At 47.8% G+C, this 20,484-nt stretch overlaps 1 protein-coding gene across 1 annotated transcript in view; it reads left to right on the top strand.

The window, feature by feature from the left end:
- SH3PXD2B (SH3 and PX domains 2B) overlaps positions 1-20,484 on the top strand; it is a 72,856-nt gene that overhangs the window by 24,151 nt on the left and 28,221 nt on the right. Inside the window, exons 3-6 of the mRNA XM_019635938.1 lie at positions 640-715; positions 6,778-6,854; positions 17,240-17,331; positions 20,447-20,472. Of these exons, the coding sequence (XP_019491483.1) occupies positions 640-715; positions 6,778-6,854; positions 17,240-17,331; positions 20,447-20,472 (271 nt within the window). The remainder of the gene's footprint in view (positions 1-639; positions 716-6,777; positions 6,855-17,239; positions 17,332-20,446; positions 20,473-20,484) is intronic.

Raw genomic sequence — 20,484 nt, 5'->3', positions numbered from 1 at the left:
GGGATCCGAACCGGGGCCCTCTGGCATCCCAAGCGGGTTCTTAACCATCGCGCCACTCGGCCGGCCCACCTTTTTGTGTTTTAAAAGTTCCCTTTCATGGTCTTCCAATGTTATCTTAAGTAAATCTGAGAGGGGGAAAAGAAGATAGTGTTAGAACCTATAAATCCCTAAAACACTCTGTAGGGGCTGGTTTTAAAAAGAAAAGCACGCTGTTCACCTGTGTGTGGAATTTTTCATGGTCCTACTGAGGCAGGGAAGTATAATGATCCCATAGACCCAACCAGATTAATTGGGTCTCCTGGCAATTTGGGGGAAACAGGATGAAATGCCATCCGTGGAAGTCTGGTGGCCCTGGGGGTGTTGGTCACATTTCAGGTCCTGTGGCCAGATACCCCCAGGCAAACTGAGTAATGGTCTCTCCCAGCTCTGAGCCTTCACAAATCTGGCAGCTGTGGACATAAAGAATTGTTTGCATGGTGCTCCGAGGTCCCAACTGACCTTGCCTTCCCCATTAGCTTGGGCTCCTGAAAAGCTGAACAAAGTGAGCTTTTGTATATCAAATCACATATTTCACGTAATTCCTTTAAATGTCACGGATGCATTTATCTTTTTTTTTTTGGTATTCTCCCCCCATTTTAGATGCAGATGTTGGACAAATTTCCCATGGAAGGAGGTCAGAAGGACCCCAAACAGCGGATCATTCCCTTTCTGCCAGGTAGGTGAGACGTGCTTTGAGAAGGGGCCTGTGGGGGACCCGGAGGCTCCCAGAACTCTTGGCTTATCCTCCCGGGAGCGTTGTCCCAATGACCAGTCTCAGCCATTTGTAGAAATGTGCTAAGAGTGTGTGCCTTAGGGTTAGATGCTACACCATTTACAAGCTTGGGCAAGATACTTCACCTCGGGGAGCCTCAGTGTCTCCTGCCTCTAAAATGGGAATAATTGGTGCATAAAGTTTTTGTGATGAGCTGCCTCTGTTATTATGGCTGCTGTGTTGGTTTCCTGTTGCTTCATAACAAATTGCCACCAATTTAGCCGCTTAAAACAGCACCCATTTATTATCTCACAATTCTGTTGGTCAGAAGTCCAGGCAGACTCAGCTGGATGCTCTGCTTAGGGTCTCACAAGGCTGGAGTCGGGGTCTTGGCCAGCCTGGGATCTTATCTGGAGGATTTGGGGAACAATCCACTTCCAGCCTCACTCAGGTTCTTGGCAGAATTCACCTCTTTGCAGCTCTAGAGCCGAGATGCCTGTTTCCTCGCTGGCCGTCAGCCAGGGCTTCCAGAGGCCGCCCACATCCCTCCTCATGTGGCCTCTCCATCTCCAGACTGGCAGTGAAGCGTTGAATCTTTCTTCTGCTTTGAATGGCTTCTGCTACCAGTTGGAGGAAGCTGTCTGCTTTGAAAGGCTCGTGTGATTCTGTTGACCCACCCAGCTAATGCAGGGTACTCTCCCTGTCTCAAAGGGAGCCACTGTATATGCTGTATCAGGATGCCAGCAGTGATCACATCGTAGTCACAGGCTCTGGGGATTAGGGTGGGACCTCTCTGGGGGGCATTTTGGATATTCTGCCTGCCTGCCTACCTGCCACAGCTACCCAGCACCTTGTGAGTGCCAGGCCTGTGGGGCCTGTGGGGAAGTTAATGTACTAAGGGCCAGTCCTTGCTCTCAAGGCTCTCAGTATCCCTTTCCCTGCTTCCAAAAAAAAGTCCCTACCAAAGGCAAAGCATCAAGACTTCAGCTCAGAATGTGGGCCACCCAAACCAGTGTTATTGCCACAAGTAATAATAGCTGCCATTGATTGGATGTCTACTGTGGGCCAGTCGCCGGGCTAAGAGCTTTACGTTTGTTAACTCATTTAGTCCCCAAAACAATCCTGCAGGGTAGACATTACTATGCTCACTCCACAGATGAGAAAATTGAGGCGCAGAGGAATTCTAATCCCTTGCCCAAATGGCATAGCTGGGATTCAGACACAGGTATGGCTGGCTCCAAAATCCGTGCCTCAAGTCAGGCGGCCTGGGTTCAAATCCCAGAGCCCCGCCCCATCACTATGGTACCTTGGGTAAATTACTTCAGCACACTGAGCTTCGTTTCTTCGTGTGCAAATTGGAGATGATAACGGTGCATAAATAACAGAGTTGTTATGAGACTCAGGTCAGTGCCTGGCGCAGAACTAGCCGCAAGTAAGTACTGACTGTTATGTTTATGTACAGACACTCAGCAAATTGACAGTCCCCCTGAATCACAAGTACTTAGAGCTGGAAGGGCTCTTCAAATCTTTATCATTTTGCAGAGGAGGGAGCAGGCCCAGTGATGGGGGAGACTCCCCAGATCACACAGGAGCCCAGCCGCCCCTACCCACTCCAGGGTTCTCTCATCGGCACATGATTGGGCTCTTCCAGGTGACGCCATTGTTGAGTGGTTTTAGAGACAGGGTAGATGAGTTTGCCAGGCCCCCATCCACTGGTAGGATCGTTTGCCTAAAACAGCTAATGTTTTTAGTTCTTCAACGGGGAAAGTGTGCAGTCACACTGGAATTTTTTTCCTATTGGAGAAAATCCCGAGTGCTAGCTGCCAACGGCCAAATGTCAGTGTTCCAGAGCACGTGCTTTGGAGTCAGACCCAGCCCTGTGACCTCAAGCAGATGACATTCACCCCGCCGCCACCCCCGGGACTCCATTTTCACATCTGTAAAGTGGGACATGACCCCTTTTTCACAAGCGTCTCTCCCTGGCACAAGCGTCTCTCCCTGGTCCTCAGTAAAGACAGAAACGGGGCCCGTGACATTCCTCTGGAATTTCTTGGTATTTCATATCTTGGAGCCGTACTTAAATGGCCAGTCTGGATATTTAAGTTGAACTGGGCTCTCAATGTAGGTTTTTCTTAAGGAAAGGAGGGGAGTGAGTTATAACTCGTCACTGGACGAAAGGCAAAACCAGCTGTGGAAAAACTTCCCAGAACAGAGAGGAACTTGAGCCGACCCTCTCCCAAGCCCCTGAAAGCTTTTGTGGTTACGTAATCCTCTTCTACCCACGAATTCATGAAAATGCTGTTCTCAGGGATTCTGCCTGATTTTCCTGCCCAGGGCACCCACTTGTCACTCGGCGAGGTCGCGCTGGGCCCCAGGACGCCTGAAGCGTCTTTTCTCAGCCCACCTCTTAGCTTTTCCTCAAGGCCGAGTCCAAGGGCAGGGAGCCGTGGGAGAAACGCCCCCTCTCCTAGGGGTCACTCTTCTGCCAGGACTGCCACGTCAGCAGAACAAAAGCGAGTCTCACGCTAGCACAAAGGCGGGGGAGGGGAGAGCCGCCCTGTGCAATTTTCCACCCCAGGCAGCAAGAGCTGGGGAAGCCAACTTGGCAGAGGACAGGGCTTGAAAATTAAAAATTACAGTTTGGCCTTCCTCCACTGTGGAAAACAAAAGCCTGCTGGTTCCCACCAAAGGCTGCTCTCTCCACTGAGCACCCTTTCCCCCCCAGGCAGGCGGGCTGGTGAGGGGCGGGTCCAGGCTGGCTCACCCTCCTCCCCCACAACTCAACTTGACATTAGGGGCAGACTGGGGGCTGCTGCCCATCAGACTTTCACCCAGGAGGTACCGGCCAAGGACATGCCAGCCACCCGGTTCTGTCCCACAGCCTGTAGATAAATGACAACTTAGCCAGTAGGAGGCAGGTCTCAAGAAACCAAGTGTGTGTGTTGGGGGGGGTGGGGATGGGGGTTGAGGAAAGACGTGTGCTCTTCAGTGCAGAGTGTAATGCAGTATCAGCTAACCTGTTTGAAAAGCAAAAAGTAATTACCGTTTTGTGAGCATTTACGAGGGGCTAAGTCCTATGCTCGGTGTCATAGAGATTACTACAAAGTGATAGGGGCTGCTCTCCTATTTTACAGCTGAGACAGGGTCTATGAGAGGTAAATGCATTTCCCAAGGCAGCACGGCCAACAAGAGGCAACCCTCACATGGGCCCAGGGCCTCGCTGAGTACAGAGCCTGTGACCTCTCCCCGGCTGGCCCGCTGCTTCCACGGAGCTCCCTGTCCCCCTAGCTGGCAGGACACCTGACATGTGCCCAGAGACTCCTGTCCCACTGAGGCTGCACGGGGAGAGCAGTGAAGCTGTTGTCATTGTGTCAAACCCTCAGGAGACGCTGAAGGTGCCTGAGTTCTCTGTCCTCAGCACCCTGCAGGGGCTGAGGTCCCTGCAGGCTGGGCCTTGGGTGAGTTCCCTTTGGTGGCGGCTGTTCCTGCGGGCCAGTGCTAGCACCAGGCCTGTTGTAAATAAGTTCAGCTGGCTCGCAACCTTGTAGGAGGAAGCCTGCACACCCCATTCTCCACCCTTCCTCTGATTTGCAGAAGGGGAAATTCTGCCCAAGTGGGACCAAACGTCTTACTTAGTAGAGGCTCCTCTCTTGAGAAGTAGCTTAGAGGGCAGGAAGCATTTGCTGTGCAGGATTTCTCTTCACAGGCACACGTCTATCTTTCCTGAAGGCCCACGGCACTCCTAGGGGTTCTAAACTACAAGTAGTCCCACGCATGACAGCGGTAATTTGACTCTCACAGTGACTGGGGTGGGGTGGGGATGGGAAGACCACCAGCCCTTCTTGGATTTGAGCCAGGGATGCCAAACATCCAGCAGGGCAGGGACCACTCCCACCCAGAGAAGGACTGTCCCACCCCAAATGTCGTCTGGGTCTCTCCCTGTTGGGGAACAGCCGTCAGTGCCGGGAGGGCCGGCCCCCAGGCCCCCAGTGCGGGCACACAGGGCTCATATAGGGATCGTGTGTGACAAGTGTGGGAGGGAGCAAGATCGTCTTACCAGGGAAGCCAGGTTGCAAACCCATTTGATGCATTATTCGCTTTTTTGTTGTTGTTGTTCTCAGTGACATGAAAGTTTTCTGACTCTAGAAGCCATAAATATTAGTGGTAGGAACTTTGGGGAAAGTATAAAGAAAACAAAAGAAATCTCTTCCACCCCTCAGACAAACACTCTGAACTCTGTAATGCGTTTTCTTCTAGATTTTTCTTTTCTAACAAGCACGGTGTATCAGAAGTTTGACCAACTCATAAGCAGAGTTAAAACTATCAGCACTGTAAAGAAACAAGATTCCCAGTTAAGGAATGTGAGAAATATGTATTTCATCTCACTGTGGGTCTTTTTTTAATTGGTAGACATGAGCAAAAACAAGGCTCACTATTACATTGACTGTACCTACCTAATTTCAAAATAGTGCTCTTCTATCCAGGAGTCAGTTGTCCGGTTATTTCAAATGTCGGATTAGCCACATGGTCTTTTTGGGTGCAGACCTCCTGCACCAGCTTGCATTGCTCTGAGTCAGGAGGCTGTTTCTCGTCATCCCTTTCGATTCTGTGCTGTTATGAAAACTTCCCTTCCTTCCATCCTGTCCCTGCTCGCCCAAGCTTGGTCTGTAGAGACAGCAGCCTCCCCAGAGCATCTTAGCACAGTGGTTAACCTCTCCTGGCCCTACCAGCCTCGTGACCCAAACTTTTCTCCTTGACCTCCCTCCTCGGATCAGAAGTAGGTGGGGCTCTTAGTAGGTCTTCGTGCTCTGCTGTTTGGAGAGCTATGGTCTCCCTGTGCCTCCCTTTTTGACCCCAAGATGGCTCCTGGTGGCTCTGGGGCTCGTCTCTGTCTCCCACCTCTTGGGCCCTCTGTGATGTCCTAGATCTGATTTGCCTGTCCCTCCCTGTGTGACAGATCCGTACCGTGAACCCAGACCAGCTTTATTCTCCATGCATGCTGTTTGCCACCATCTCCTCACGGGACTCTTGGGAACCCATGGATTGGCTTTAAACAAAGTTCACCCTGAACATCTCGGCATCTTAGGTTTTTCCAGGGTCCCTTGGTGGTACCATTTATATGCTTGTCTTTGCCTGTGACCCACATCCTCTGTCCATATGTCATATTAGAGGGCCTGGTACCTCACCCCAGTGCTCACGGTGTCACCAAGCAAGTAGTGGATGGATTGTCAGTATTCAGTGAGGAAGGAAGGCCTGGAACCTTCTGTTGCAAACACCAATTAGGGAAGAAATTAGAGGGGTGCATCATCTTCACAAGGGGAAGCTACCTTCACACATTCATTAAATGTTTGTGCCACATGGTGCAGGCACAAAACTGGCTCAGGCCCAGTCAGCCCCTGTTTGTGCAGAGCCTGGAAAGACTACCAGTAAATCGATAATGTGGTGTGTGCAATCAGAAAGAGACAGGAACTCTTCACCCATTTGAAGTGGATATGAGTTTCTCAACAGGGATGGTGGTTAAGGATGGAGGGGGAGAATATTCCTGGAAGAGGGATCATGAGAGAGCATGGAGTATTTGGGGAACATAAGACCAGAGCAGAATGTGTATGAGGTGAAGGAAGAAAGGAGACTGAACCGTTAGATTAGGGCGTATCTGAGCATCCCTTATTCTACCCAGCCAGCCTGAGAACCCTAGATCATCAGGTCTGACCTTCCTTCTTCAGCGGGTAGGAGCCCCTTCCTCCCACGGGTTGGTTTCGCCTCCCTTAACTCATTGAAACTTACCCACTGAGTCCGTCTTCCTCCAGACCTTGCACTAGAGCTGTGAACAGGGCTTTGGAGGGCCATGCGTGGGGCCATCCAGGCCCTGTGGACATGCAGCAAAGGATATGGATGGCAGCCAGGAACCTGGGTACCACTCAGCCCTACCAGAGACATCCATATCACACCCCTGCCCCCGCCAGTTTGCTGAGGACTTGTCACTCACTGCTCCCTGACAACGCTGTGTGCACTCTCATTGTCTGCAGGCAAAATCCTCTTCCGACGAAGCCACATCCGGGACGTGGCTGTCAAACGCCTGATACCGATTGATGAATACTGTAAGGTAAGGCTGAAAAATGCCAACACTTCCGTGTCTCATGCCTGCCCTGTGTGTAGGTTTTGGGTTTTTTTTGTTGTTGTTGCTACAAGATGTTCATTGTGAAAAATCTGTGCAATTGAAAGAAATGAGAAAGAAACAGTCATTGATGATCCTTCAACTCAGAGGCAACAATTATGAAGGTTTTTACATCTTTCTTTTACCTCTGCATGCACTTCTTTATGGTGTTGAGACCATCCTATCTGTGTTATTTTTGTTTCTCTTTCTCATTTCTTTAATACTGTTATATAAGGATTTCCCTATGCTGTTAAAAAAAAATCTTCTTGAGCCCACTTTTAATGGCTGCATAATATTCCAACCAACCCTGTTGTTGGACAGGCCAGCTGGCTTCCAACCTCATGACTGTTTTGTTTTTTTTTAAAGGTTTTATTGGGGAATTGGGGGAGAGGAACAGCATTGGGGAATCGGGGAAAGGGGAAAGACAAGTTGCTGTCCTTTTGTTCTTCAGTCTAGTTGTGGAGGACGTCGCTTCACTGGCCCATGTTGGTATTATGATCATTGCGCTCTTCCCAGGTGAGGCAGTCGCTTGCTGGCCATTGGACGGCCACTCACGGTGGCTCACAGCCCCTCACGGTAGCTCACAGTAGCCCACTGCAGCCCCACTGCAGCCTACACCATCGCTGACGACTCACGGCAGGCCAGCTCCAGATCAATCTGTTGTTCACCATCTTAGCTGTAGAGGGTGCAGCGTCACTGGCCCATGTGGGATCCGAACCAGCGGTCCTGCTGCTTAGCTCTCGTACTCCCAAGCCAACTCTTAACCAACGAGCCACTCGGCTGGCCCCTCATGAATGTTTTAAACAATAAGGGGCCTGCTGATCGGTTATACTTTGTTTGAATTGAGGCTGTGGTTGGGAAAGGAGCATATTTTTTAGTTAGCTTAGCTTCCCTTGTCTTTAGTATTTATTTTTCTTATAATCACTAGCAGTTCTCATGGGAGAAGGGTAGGAATAGCAAGGTGTGCCTTAAAAATGGAGCAGTGAATGCCCTTTCCCCCTAAGATCAGGAACAAAGCAAGTACATTTGCTCTGTCACTTCTGTTCCACAACTGAAGTTCTAGCCAGTGTAAGCAGGCAACAAAAAGAAATAGAAGTCACACAAGCTGGAAAGGAAGACGTAGCACTGCCTTGATTCACAGATGACATGATTCTATTGTAGAAAATCATAAGGGATCCACCAGAAACCTACCAGAACTAATAAACGAGTTTATCAGTAAGATCACAGGGTACAAGAGCAGTATAAAAAAATAAATTGTATTTTTTTTCTATATGTTAGTAATGAACAATTCAGAAATGAAATTAAGAAAATAATTCTATTCACAATAGCATCAGAAAGAATACCTAGGAATAAGTTAGTAAAAGAAGTACAAGGTTTGTGCACTGGAGTACAGAACATTGCTGAGAGAAATGAAAGAAGCTCATGGAACAGAAGACTCAATAGTGTTAAAATGGCAATTCTTCTCCAACGGATCCACAGAAGCAATACAATCTCTGTCAAAATCCTAGTAGGCTTTTTTTGTAGAAATTAACAAGTTGATCTTAAAGTATATAGGGAAATGCAAGGGACCCAAAATAGCTGAAACGATTTTGAAAAAGAAGAGCAAAATTAGAGAGCATGTGCTACCCAGTTTCAAAACTTTCTACAAAGCTGCAGTAATCAAGACAGTGTGGTACTGGCATAAGGGTAGACGCATAGGTCAGTGCGACAGAACTGAGAGCCTAGGAGTACGTTCTTACAAATTTATAGACAACTGATTTTCTAGGTACCAGGAAATTCAATAGGAAAAGATACTCTTTTAACACACAATATGTGCTAATAGGACATCTGTATGAAGAAAGGAAAAAAAAGAATTGGCCCCTGAACTCACATCATGCACACACAAAAAATCAACTCAAAGTGGGTCATCAACCTAAACGTAAGAGCTGAAACTTCTGGAAGAAAATATAGGAGAAAAATCTTCATGACATTGGTTTAGGCAATGAGTTCTTAGGTACGACACCAAAAGAGAAAAATTGATGGATTTGACTTCATTCAGCTTACAAACTTCTGTACTTTGATACCATGAAGAAAATGAAAAGACATGCCACAGATTAGGAGAAAATATCTGTAAATCACGCATCTGATAAAGGACTCGTAGGACTCAGTAATAAAGACAGCCCAGCTTAAAAACAGGCTAGAGATTTGAATAGAAATCTCTCCCAGGAAGATATACGATGGTTCATAAGCACACGAAAAGGGAACTCGGCATCATTAATCATTAGAGCAATGCAAAATAAAACCATAACGAGATACCTCTACAGCCAGTAAAATGGCTATAATCAACAAGACAGACAAGACCGGGAGGTGGTGAGGATGTCGAGAAACTGGTGCCCTCCTTCCAATGGGGAAGCCACTTTCGAAAACAGTTTGGCAGTTTCTTCAACAGTGAAATTTATCATATGATCCTTCCTAGGTGTATACTCGAGAATTAAGAACTTATGTCGGCGCATTGGTCAAGAACTTATGTCCATACAGAGCTTTGGATGCAAATGTCATAGCAGTATTAATTCATAACAGCCCCAAATTGGAAGCAATCCAAATGTCCATCATCAGGCGAATACATAAAGTGTAGAATAGCCATGCAATAGAATAGTATTCAACAATAAAATGCAGTGAAGTACCTATAAATGTTGTGGCACGGATAAATCTCAACAACATCGTAGTGAATGAAAGATGCCAGATGTAAAAGATTACATATTGTATGATTCCATTTATATGAAATGTGCAGAAAAGGCAAATTTATAGAAACAGAAAGCAGATCAGGGGGTTCCTGGGCTTGGGAGCAGTGGATATCGAGATGGACTGCAAGTTAGGTGGGGGAAAATTTTTGAGGTGATAGAAAAGTCCTGAAACTACACAGAGGTGATGGCTGCACAACGCTATAATTTACTAAATATCATTGAATTGTGTACTTATAATAGGTGAATTTTATGGCACATAAATTATACTTCAGTGAATCTAAGAAAAACCTAAAGGGGGGCAGTGTGGGGATAGATGACCCCTCTGGTGGCAGAAGGCATCATGGAAGGGCATAAAATCAGAGTCCGGATTGAGCATCCTCTCTTTGCCAGACATGACCTCATTCCACCTCTCCAATAACCTTGAGAAGTAGGCTTTATTGTTCCCATTGTGTAGATGGGGAAACGGAGGCCCAGCAAATTTACTCACAAACAGTATTGGCGGATTTGATGGCGGCACCCAGGCCTTTCATCCTCAGCACTCACAGATCACTCATGGCGCCTCTAAGAAAGTAAAAATCCAAGAGGCTGAAATAGTCCAGCGAGTGTTTTGTAGAGGCAGATACACTCAGGCCCAAAGACACCACTCCTGCGTTCCAGCTCTCAGAGAAAAGTTCTGATCTTTTCCTCTTTGTTCCTTTCCAAACCTCTGCAGCCTAAAATGCCTTTGTCCAAGTCCTGTTGGCAAGCACTTTGGACCCTTGGGGTCACCTTGACTAGCCGGGAAGTCCCAGCTGGTACCTTCCCCAGAAACTGTCTCTAAGTGTGCAATCCTGCCTCCTCCCCAGCCCACTCAGCTTCTCTCCAGAGTGTCAGTTTTCCTCGCGCCCAGAGCTTCACGAGCCCCTGGACATTTGATTGGGGAAAGGAAGTTTTAAACCCTGAAGCCATAGGAGATCGCAGCAGCTGCCTGCATCTGGCTGGTACTTGGAAGCACACAGAGATCATGAATGAATTGCCTGGATTAACCATAGGGAAGAAACTGTTTAGGTCCTTCCGAGCCACGCGGAAGTTACCGCCCCCGGCTATTGATGCGGTGTAAGAAGCACAGCGGATATTTTGGGATTTTGGTTTCGGCCAAATTTCCTGGGCTTGGCTTCAAGGGAACTAACTGCCCTCCTGGAAGGAGGTGAAACTGTCCCTTTTGTCACAAGGTCTGTGACATCTTTTACAGACTGTATAGGCTTTGACATAGCATTTGGTATTTGTTAATGTCATTGTTATAAGCTGACTTAAGCCAATTTGATCTGTCACTATTAGCTTTATTTTAATAGGTAAAGATAGAGGAGGGCTGCAGATATCCCAAAGCCTAGCGACCAGGTGTGCATTACAGTGGCGGAGACTTTCTGTTCTACAGGTCTGTTATAAAGTTACATTCATTCACATACTCTGGTGTTGACAAAACTTGGGAACAAAATAGAGAAACCAGAAAGAGACCCATGTGTATCTGGACACTTCCATACTGACGAAGGCAGCCTAACACGTCACTGAGAGAAGGTTGGGCTCCACAGTAAATGGGTATCCAGGTTTGAAAAAAAAAGAATAAAGAACTAAACTCTGCCTCACAACCACACATGTAATTATTTCCAAGAAAATGAAAGACCTAAATGTAAGAGGCAATGCTATAAAAAGGTTTAGAAGATAAAAATGGGATGATGTGTTTATAATCTCTAGGTGTATATATAGAGGGATTTCTAAAGACAAAAAAATACCAGCCACCGAAAGATTTGCTTTATTTGACTACATTAAATTTAAGAACTTGAGTTCATCAGAAAACACAATGACTACAAGACTCAGCCAAATCCTGCCACACCTACCAGCATTTATTATCAGGCAGCTCCCCAAACAACCTCTCCAGTGGCCCTGAGCTCATGGAAATACCAGTTGTCTGTCTGATGCCACTTTGCAGGAAAGTTTCCTCGAGGCAGATGCAGTGATATCCGGGTGGAGGATCAGTGAGTCCTAACCATGGTCTGACAGGAAAACCTCAAGGGGAGGCAGAGCACAGAGGATTCATCATCCGAGCGTTAGGGCGCCATTCTGAAGAATGGACAGGGCTGGGCTCGCCAAGTTCTGTTCACGCAAGGGCCAGAGCGTCTGAGAATATTTCTAGAACGCTCTTCATTTCACCGATCAAGATAATCATTTCTAACAACTGTTATGCTAGCGAACAAAGGCTGTGGTGTTGGTCAGAGGTGAAGGTAGCTGAAGCCTTAAAGTAGCCTTTTCTCAAGTAAGGACCTGTGATTAGTCTTTTACTTGCTAAAGGGTTCATTCCCAATGAGGGGATTTCAGATGTTAACTAGCCATCGTTAGGGTGTAGCTGAAATCTCACACACACCCCGCGGAGTATGTTGCCCATGCTGTATGTGGTATTTTTGAAAGTAAGCTGTAGGCAATAGAACAGTGTTTACCAGACTCCAGTCCTTTGAGACTTCCCTTCAAGATTTTTACCATATACCACCACCTGTATTATTAACATTTTTCTTTAAATGAGCTCACTTTTTAAACTCCTTTAAAAATACATGTTTTAGAGGAAATTTTATATCATACCCATAGTCTAAAACTAGTATCAGGCACCATAAAAGTAAAAATGAAAACAGTGAACCAGCAGCAACAACGTTTATAAATCCAGCCCCCAGCCCCAGCCCGTTACCTGCCCGTTACCTGCCTGCTACCTGCCTGCCCCAGGCTCTGCAAAGTCTGGCTCTGCTCCTGGGGAGCAAGGTAGAGGAGTGTTTTCTTCTAGGAATTTTAGTTTCAGATCTTATCTTTAAGTCTTTAATCCATTTTGAATTGATTTTTGTGTACAGTGTAAAGTAAGGGCCCAATTTTATTCTCCTCCCTGTGGATCCCTAGTTTTCTCAACGCCATTTGGTGAAGGGACCATTCTTTCCCCATTGGGCCTTCTTGGCGCCTTCGTCAAAGGTCAGTGGACCATATGCGTGAATTTATTTCCGGGCTCATGGCAGTGTTTTCAAGGACATGATATCAAGAAGACAGGCAACAAAAAGAATCAAGTGGGACTACATCAAACTGAAAAGTTTCTGCACAGCAAAGGAAACCATCAACAGAGTGAAAAAGCAACCTATGGAATGGGAGAAAATATTTGCAAACCACATAGCTGACAAGGAACTAGTCTCTAAAATATATGAGGAACTCTTCCTACATCCCAATAGCAACAAAACAAAACAAAACAAAACAAACCTAATAGCCCAATTTAAAAATGAGCTAGACTTGAGCAGACATTTTTCTGAAGAAGATATACAAATGACCAATAGGCACATATATCTGAACATAGAAATGTTAAGTGTTATTGATCATCAGGAAAATGTAAATCAAAAGTGCAATGTGCTATAACTTCACATTTATATTACGATGGCTGATGTTAAAAAAAGATAAGTGTTGGTGGGGATATGGAGAAATTGGAATCCTTGCACACTGTTGGTGGGCCTGTAAAATGGTACAGCTGCTGTGGAAAACAGTATGGCGGTTTCTCAAAAAATCCAAAACGGAGCTACCGTATATGATCCAGCAATCCCACTTCTGGGTATTCATCCAAAAGAATTGAAATCAGAGTCTTGAAGAGAAGCTAACACTCCCGTGTTTATTATAGCGCTATTCACTATAGCTAAGATGTGGAAACAACGTAAGTAAGTGTGGTCTATACACACAGTAAAATACCCTTCAGCCTTTAAAAAGAAGGAAATTCTGCCACATGTGACAACGTGGATGAATGCTGAGGACCGTATGCTAAGTGAAATAAGCCAGTCCCAGAAAAACAAATACTGTATGATTCTGCTTGTAGGAGAGGTATCTAAAATAGCCGAATTCACAGAATCGAAGAGCTAAATGGTGGGTGCCAGGGGTTGGGGGAAGTGGGGAATGGGAAGCTACTAACCAGCAGTCATAGCATTTCAGTCAAGCAAGACCAGTAAACTCTAGAGGGCTGCTGTGCAACAGCCAGCTATTGTACTGAGCACTTAAAAAGTTGTTAGGAGGGTAGATCTCGTGTTAAGTGTTCTTACTCCAACAGAAGAAAATTTTGAAAATACAATATCAAGAGAGAGAAGTGGTAACTCTCTGGGGCATTCCTTTTGAAGTTAAAGAGCGCTGAGAGGCCGCGCGCTTTCTCTGCAGCCCAGGCGCTGTTCCCCTGACCTACTCACCTGGCTGACTCTAGAGTCACCTCCGGAAGTCACCTCACCATGGTACTTGCTACAGTCCTGAAAACCACAGGATGAACTTCATGTTTATCCAGCAGCTAGCTTATGATGGAGACCTTACAGCCACTTCCTCATGGATTCTGTAGCACAACCCTCCGAGATGGGCGTTGGTTATTTCCATGTTACAGATGCGCAAACTGAGGCTCAGAGAGGCGATGGGATGTGACCAGAGCCAGAATCAGGAGCTGGGTCTGTCTGACCTTTTTTCTTTACCCTCAGCAAGCTGGGCTTGCTCTCCTTACCTCGCTCTCCTCTTGGCCCTGCATCAACCAGCCACACCTGTCCACAGAGCTGAGTTTTCCTGAACTGTGGTTCTTTGCCATTACTGACCAAATACAAGACAATTCTGGAAGATTTCAGAAGCAGGATTATTTCTCTGCCCCAGGTCATGTTTTTATGGTTAGCCTGTCATTCCAAAATGAAAGAGGCAAACATCAAAGCATTCAGTGCTGCCTTTTATTAGTAACTTGGCTTTATTTTATGGTTTGGGGGTTTGGTTTGGCCTTTCCTTTCGAGAAATTGCCCAAAACCAAAAGAGAACTTGGCACTGTCGGCAGGTTTCCGTGGGCCTCGTTGTCCCCTCCCCTCACTGGTCCATTCAGGGCCTCTGCCCATTTCTGCAAGAAGTACCCTGGGCGGCCCCTCTAGGCAGAGACCACCGCAGGGCCCACCCAGCTCTCCCCAAACAGGGCCACATGGCCACATCCAGGCCTCTTCCTCATGTCACTTATCCAGTGACTACTTTGGACCGGCTATCAGGGTCTCTGCGGCACTGTCTAGGCATGGAGAGGAGATGCAGGAGAAACAGCTGCACACCCCTGCCCTTTGTGGATTTGGGGTACAGGAGCTAGAGTCAGCCAGTCCTAGGCTCTCAAGTCCAGGTCACTTCACCGCAGCCTCCTTCTCCCCAACTCGAAAATGGGCCAGCCCCCCACCCCCAGGAGTACATGAAGCAGTGCAGACGACAGCATTTCGGGGGCCACCAAGTGCTGAGCCAACATAAGGGATGCTGTTACTGCAGTCTGAGGGGAGCCACAAGATTTCTGCACACGAAGCAGCCAGGACACTCCATAGTCCAGCATATAATCAGCTCCTTCATTATGTGGTTCCAACTGCAAGAGCTGCAGGATTTCAAAGGAAAGAGACCCACGAGGGGCCGGGACAGCAGCTGGTCCTGGGCAGGAGAAAGAATACTTGCTGCTGCAAAGCAGAAAGAGAAGGGGGTCAGAAATGGGAGGTGCGAAGTGCCTGCTCTCCGTCTTGGCCTCCCTGCCTCTGGTGTGGAAAAGCTCGGTCCCTGGGGGTTTGCTACAGAACAGGAGTTACTTCAAGGTTAATAAAAAAAAATCAGTGAGCCATAAATACCAGGTCAGCATCCTTCATCCCAGAAGGATGGAGAGCAGACAGTGATCCTGGCAGGCACCCTACTAAAACAGGTCCACCCACATCACAGGTTTTTCCACTTTAGGTCTGGGCCGGTCACACCTGGGGGTAGGGAGTGGCTTAGAATCAGAGCCTGGCTCAGAGGTCATGTAAGGTCAGCAACCCAAGTGACCGTCGATTGGTGAATGAAGAAACAAAATGTGGTCTAGCCATACAATGAGATATTATTTAGCATTGCAAAGGAAGGAAATTGCGACACACGCTGCAACATGGATGGACCTTGAAGACGTTATGCTAAGTGAGATAAGCTGATCACAAAATGCAACATGGATGGACCTTGAAGACATTATGCTAAGTGAGATAAGCTGATCACAAAAAGAGAAACGCTGTATGATTTCACTTACTCGAGGTCCCTAGAGTAATCAGATTGATACAAGCAAAGTAGAATAGTGGTTGCCAGGGGCTGGGGGTATCAATATTTAATGGGGACAGAGTTTCAGTTTTGCAGGATGAAAAGAGCTCTGGAGACGGATGGTGGTGATGGCGGCACAACAGCGTGAATGTGCTTAATGCCACTGAACTGTACCCTTGAAAATGGTTAAGACGCTCAATTTTAGGTTATGTGTATTTTTCCACAATCAGAGTTTCTTAAAAACTGGAAAAATAAATTATGTAGGGTCAAAATACTCCTGAAATTCTGCAGAAGGTAGCACATTGGAGACCCCCACTCATCTCTCCATCATACCCCAGTGGCAGGGTTGAAACATCCTGGGGAGGGGAGTTTTGGGAGGCTCATTATATAGAAAATACATCTTTCCCAACCCGGACTCACACTCAGCATGGCAGGAAGGCGCGTGAGAGGCACCATGGAACTGAGCCCTCTGCAGAGAGAGCACGGTCCCGCCTCACCCCAGAGCGTCCACTGGTGGGTGAATTGGCTGGCCGTGCATTTAACTTGGTGATATGCACAGGCACTGCCCCGGCACAGTCTGTAATCAAGTGTGTGCATGAAACAACTCTACTGGACTCGGATCTGCGTCCCCAGGACCTGGGCCAGACGGGGCTTAAGTAAATATTTATTAAGCTGAGCTGTTTATTCATTATGGAACCGTGTGTTCGTTTCAAATCCTTTCATGATGGCATGTACCCTGTACATCTCCTATTTAGCACAGAAACCAGTACGGTGCCGAGCATAATGAAAATGTCCACTGAATCACCGAATGAATGAATACCTGTTAGTAGATAAACTGGCACAAAAAATGCCTCATCCCACTCTGTCCTCCCCTCCCCCCATCCTCCTTATGGCGAGACAGTTGAGGCTACTTTAACTGATGCACCGATGGCCTTGGGCAGTGGGAGGTCCCGATGTTTCAACCTCATTAACCTGGAAACCAACTTCTACCCAAACCTTAAAACAGTCCCTTCACTTTACCACTTGAGATCCCTGAGTTAGGATGTGTGTGCAGGCACGATGGAAACAGCCTAAACGTTCACCAGTTGGCAGCTGGTTGAATAAAGTGTGATACCTCTCTACGGTACACATCCAATGTCCAGTGTAGATGGTGTGGTAGCGGAATAATGATATGGCGTTAAGTTCACGATTTACTATTTGGTCTAAGTATGTACATATTTGTCCAGATATGCCTGTAATATAAACTTGTATATATATACTGTGTGTGTGTGCGCGCGTGTGTGTGTGCGCGTGCGTGCGTGTACACACGGGTGTGGTTGCCAAACTAGCAGCAACAGCATCACCAGGGAACTTGTTGGAAATGCACAGCCTCAGGCACCACCCCAGACTTGAATCAGAAAATCTGGGGGTGGGGTCCAACAGCCCCTCCCACCCCCAGTGATTCTGCTGCCTGCCCAAGCTGGAGACCCCCTGGCTGATGGCAATCCTGACACCCCTTTCCTTCCTTTGGACGCACCTGTGTCTCTTCTCCAGGCCCTGATCCAGCTGCCCCCCTATATCTCCCAGTGTGACGAGGTGCTGCAGTTCTTTGAGACAAGACCTGAGGACCTGAATCCCCCCAAAGAGTAAGTTGGTGTGTGGACCTCCCTTGCGTGTGCCCTCACAGCCCTGCCTCCTGCCCCACCAGCCAGCCCCAGGAGGAACTGAGGGCAGCAAAGGAAACATTAAACTGGATTCCATTGAGTGAGCCCCACTGGGCCGCACTTCAGGTAGCCTTCACGGTCACTGTAGGTGGGTAACAATAGTCAAGTTTTACGGGTCCAGGAAGCTGGGTGAGTGCACGCCTGGGACCCCCTAACACCTGCACTTACACGGCACGTGTGTTGGAGCAGAGGAGACAGCCCTCAAGGCTGGCACTATCCACGAGGGCAGATGTGCTCAGGATGATTAGGGATGTGAATGAAAGAGCGACCGAGACCTGCTCCAGGTCCCATTGCCAGTGAGGCCAGTGCCAGGGTTTGATGCTGGTCTGCAGGCTCCACCGCTGTCCAGAACGCCCACCGCAGCCCCTGCCTCCCTCTCACTTCTCCCTGCAGCTACCTGTCGGTGCATATCTGCAACGGCTCTGCACGTTGTAGATTCTCAACGTGCAGTGTGCCGGCCTTTACACACCAAGAGCTGATGGTACCAACAGCCCTGCTGGCATGAAACACTGCATACTGTCCCGGGGGTCATAGGAGCAAGAGCTGGCACCTGTCAGGAAGGGCCAAGAAGGGCCAAGAAGGGCCGGCCAGGCTCTGTACAGGAGGCGAACTGCCCTGCTGAGCTCTGAGCCTGACCTAGTGCCCCAAACAGCTGTAATAACCCAGGCTAGTGTTTGTAAAACAGTTACAGTGCGCTAAGCACTTTGCATATGTCGAGCTAAAATGACTCATGTTGCATTTTGGAAATGAATCTATTGAAATCACAAAGCTTAGTTTTTAAAGTAGCCCTGCAAGGAGAAAGCGTCAAAGAGCTTTAGCTAGCGGAGTCAGGCCATTTCTGCATACACAGGCCGTGACACGCAGAATCAGTTTCAGGGGCCACAGACAGTCAGCTGATCGCTCAGCACTAATGGTGTAACCACCGCACACATGAGTAAACTTCACTTCCTGCAATAAACATATTCCCATAAAAACCATTTCCTATGACAAGCACAGAGTGAACCCAGCTTCTCAGACCAGCACGCAGATGTGTGGCTTTGAAATTAGGGAAGACATTCCACAAGGAACAGTAAACCTTTGAATCAGAACCCCATATGAGAGTGGTTTGCTGACCCTGAGACAAGACAGTTTCTTTAAAAAAAAAAAAAGTGCATAATAAGTATAAACCTGATAATATTGGGCCCTTGGCCCATCCTGGCTCGTGTTTCTGTTCTTGATGTCTTTAGCATTTGTGTCTGGGAAACATTCCCCAGCTCTTATCGATGTAACAAGACAGGGTAAAATATTCTCTCTCAAAGCACCTTTGTCTCTAGTCCTCCCGGGCTTCCAGGGCTAGACAGCCAGCTCCTGCTTCAGGGCTAATTTCTAGGTTAATCAGAGACTGGAGCTTATAGTCTTCAGTTGTCACTTATTCTCCCATGAAACTGCCAGGTAAGGAACTTTCATTCCCAGTTGACAGATGAGGAAGCTGAAACTCAGGGTAATGAAAGACATTCGCCCAGGGTCACACAGTTTGAAAGAGGTGGAGGTGACTCTTCCCCAGGTTTGCCAGAGTCTCCGCCTAAGTTCTCTGCAGCTTGTGTGTGTGCCTCCAACATGAGGGACGACCGGGCTTAAGGGAAAGAGCCTGGGTGTGCAATTGGGGTTCAGGTGCCACCTGCATCACTCGTGGGCTGTGTAGCCTTCAGTCGCCGTTACTTCACCCCTGGGCCTCGACTCCCTCCTGTGAAATGGAAATAGCAGTATGCCTTAGTGTCACAGTGAGGAGTGAAAGGCCGCCCTAAGTACAAATTCTAGGAACTTGCCAAAAGCTCAGAAGCGGTGGCCTGTGTATTTTTCCTTTCTGAACACCCAACCGGCATTGTTTGCCCATCTGCACGTGGGTATTGGGGGCCTGCCAAGTGCCAGGCCCAATGCTGGACTCAGGGAACACGGGGATGACGCGACAGGCGCAGTCTGTTGCCAGGGAGTTTACAGTCTGCGGGCCAGGCAGCCAGCTGCCCCCCGGGCAGATGGGTCACCTCCCTGCCTTTCTGCCTCAGTTGCTGTGTCTGTGGAATGAGATCATGTCACCTGTCCCACCCACGTCATGGGGTTACAGGGAGGCTGAAATGAAATAACAGGTGGGAGAATTAGGACACGGTCAACGGTGAGTTTTCTGAGTTCAGGGCTGATATGGTGGCATCCCCACCCCCATCCTGGGTATTACATTTAATCATTCAAAGGATCTTTCCTCAGTTTCCTGGAGCTAGGGTTTTATTCTGATACTTTCCAGGAGAGTCCATTTCCTCACATGAATGGGAGTTAATAGTCATACCTACTTCACAAGGTCATGCTGAGGCTTGGGTAGATGACGTGTGTGCAGTGCTTGGTGCAGTGCCTGTCACATAGTAGGTACATGGCCAGTTTTCACAGCTCCTTGGCCGTCAGGGCCAAGATGCTTGGGTTTTGCAGTCTTTTATAGATGGCATCAGAGAAGCTAATTGGTCTGTCTGATTCCTGTAAGTCTCTGGAAGGAGTGGGCACCACGTGGAGGTGCTTCTTCTCATATAAGGTCAAAGTCACGGGCCTCCCAGATGCTCACCCTTCTCCCAGCAGAGGGCCAGCTCATCCAAAAGCCTTCATGCCCCCAAAATACCAGTTTTACCACCAAGTGCTTCCTGCTTCATGTCTTAGGACCCCAAGAAGTGGGACAGGGGCTCCGCTGGGCCTGAAGAGGTGGGCATCAGGCTCGCTGCAGTGTGGGGACCTGACTTTTGCTCTCACACTGCCTGCCCCAAACCCATGAGCTCCCCATCAGAGTCCCCTACTCTATGAATAGAGTGGAGAGCTGGTCCCCAGGGCACCAGGGCACGTATCAGGCAAAGGGAGAGAATTAAGAGGAATTCATTCTTTTTTTAAGGAGTCGATCCCTGGAGCTGGCTTGGATTTTATTCATTGACTAGGGATGTTGTGGGCTGGAGAATCTCAGTTTCCTATTGGAATAACTCATTGACAATGTACAACAGATACTGACTCATTATTCTTTCCTGTACAGGGAGCATGTTGGGAAAAAGAAATCTGGTAAGAAAATGT

The sequence above is a fragment of the Hipposideros armiger genome, unplaced genomic scaffold (genome assembly GCF_001890085.2).
Source record: "Hipposideros armiger isolate ML-2016 unplaced genomic scaffold, ASM189008v1 scaffold_25, whole genome shotgun sequence".
Taxonomy (NCBI): Eukaryota; Metazoa; Chordata; class Mammalia; order Chiroptera; family Hipposideridae; genus Hipposideros; species Hipposideros armiger.
The sequence above is the reverse complement of the archived record's forward strand: the minus strand, read 5'-3'. Positions and strand labels throughout refer to the sequence as shown.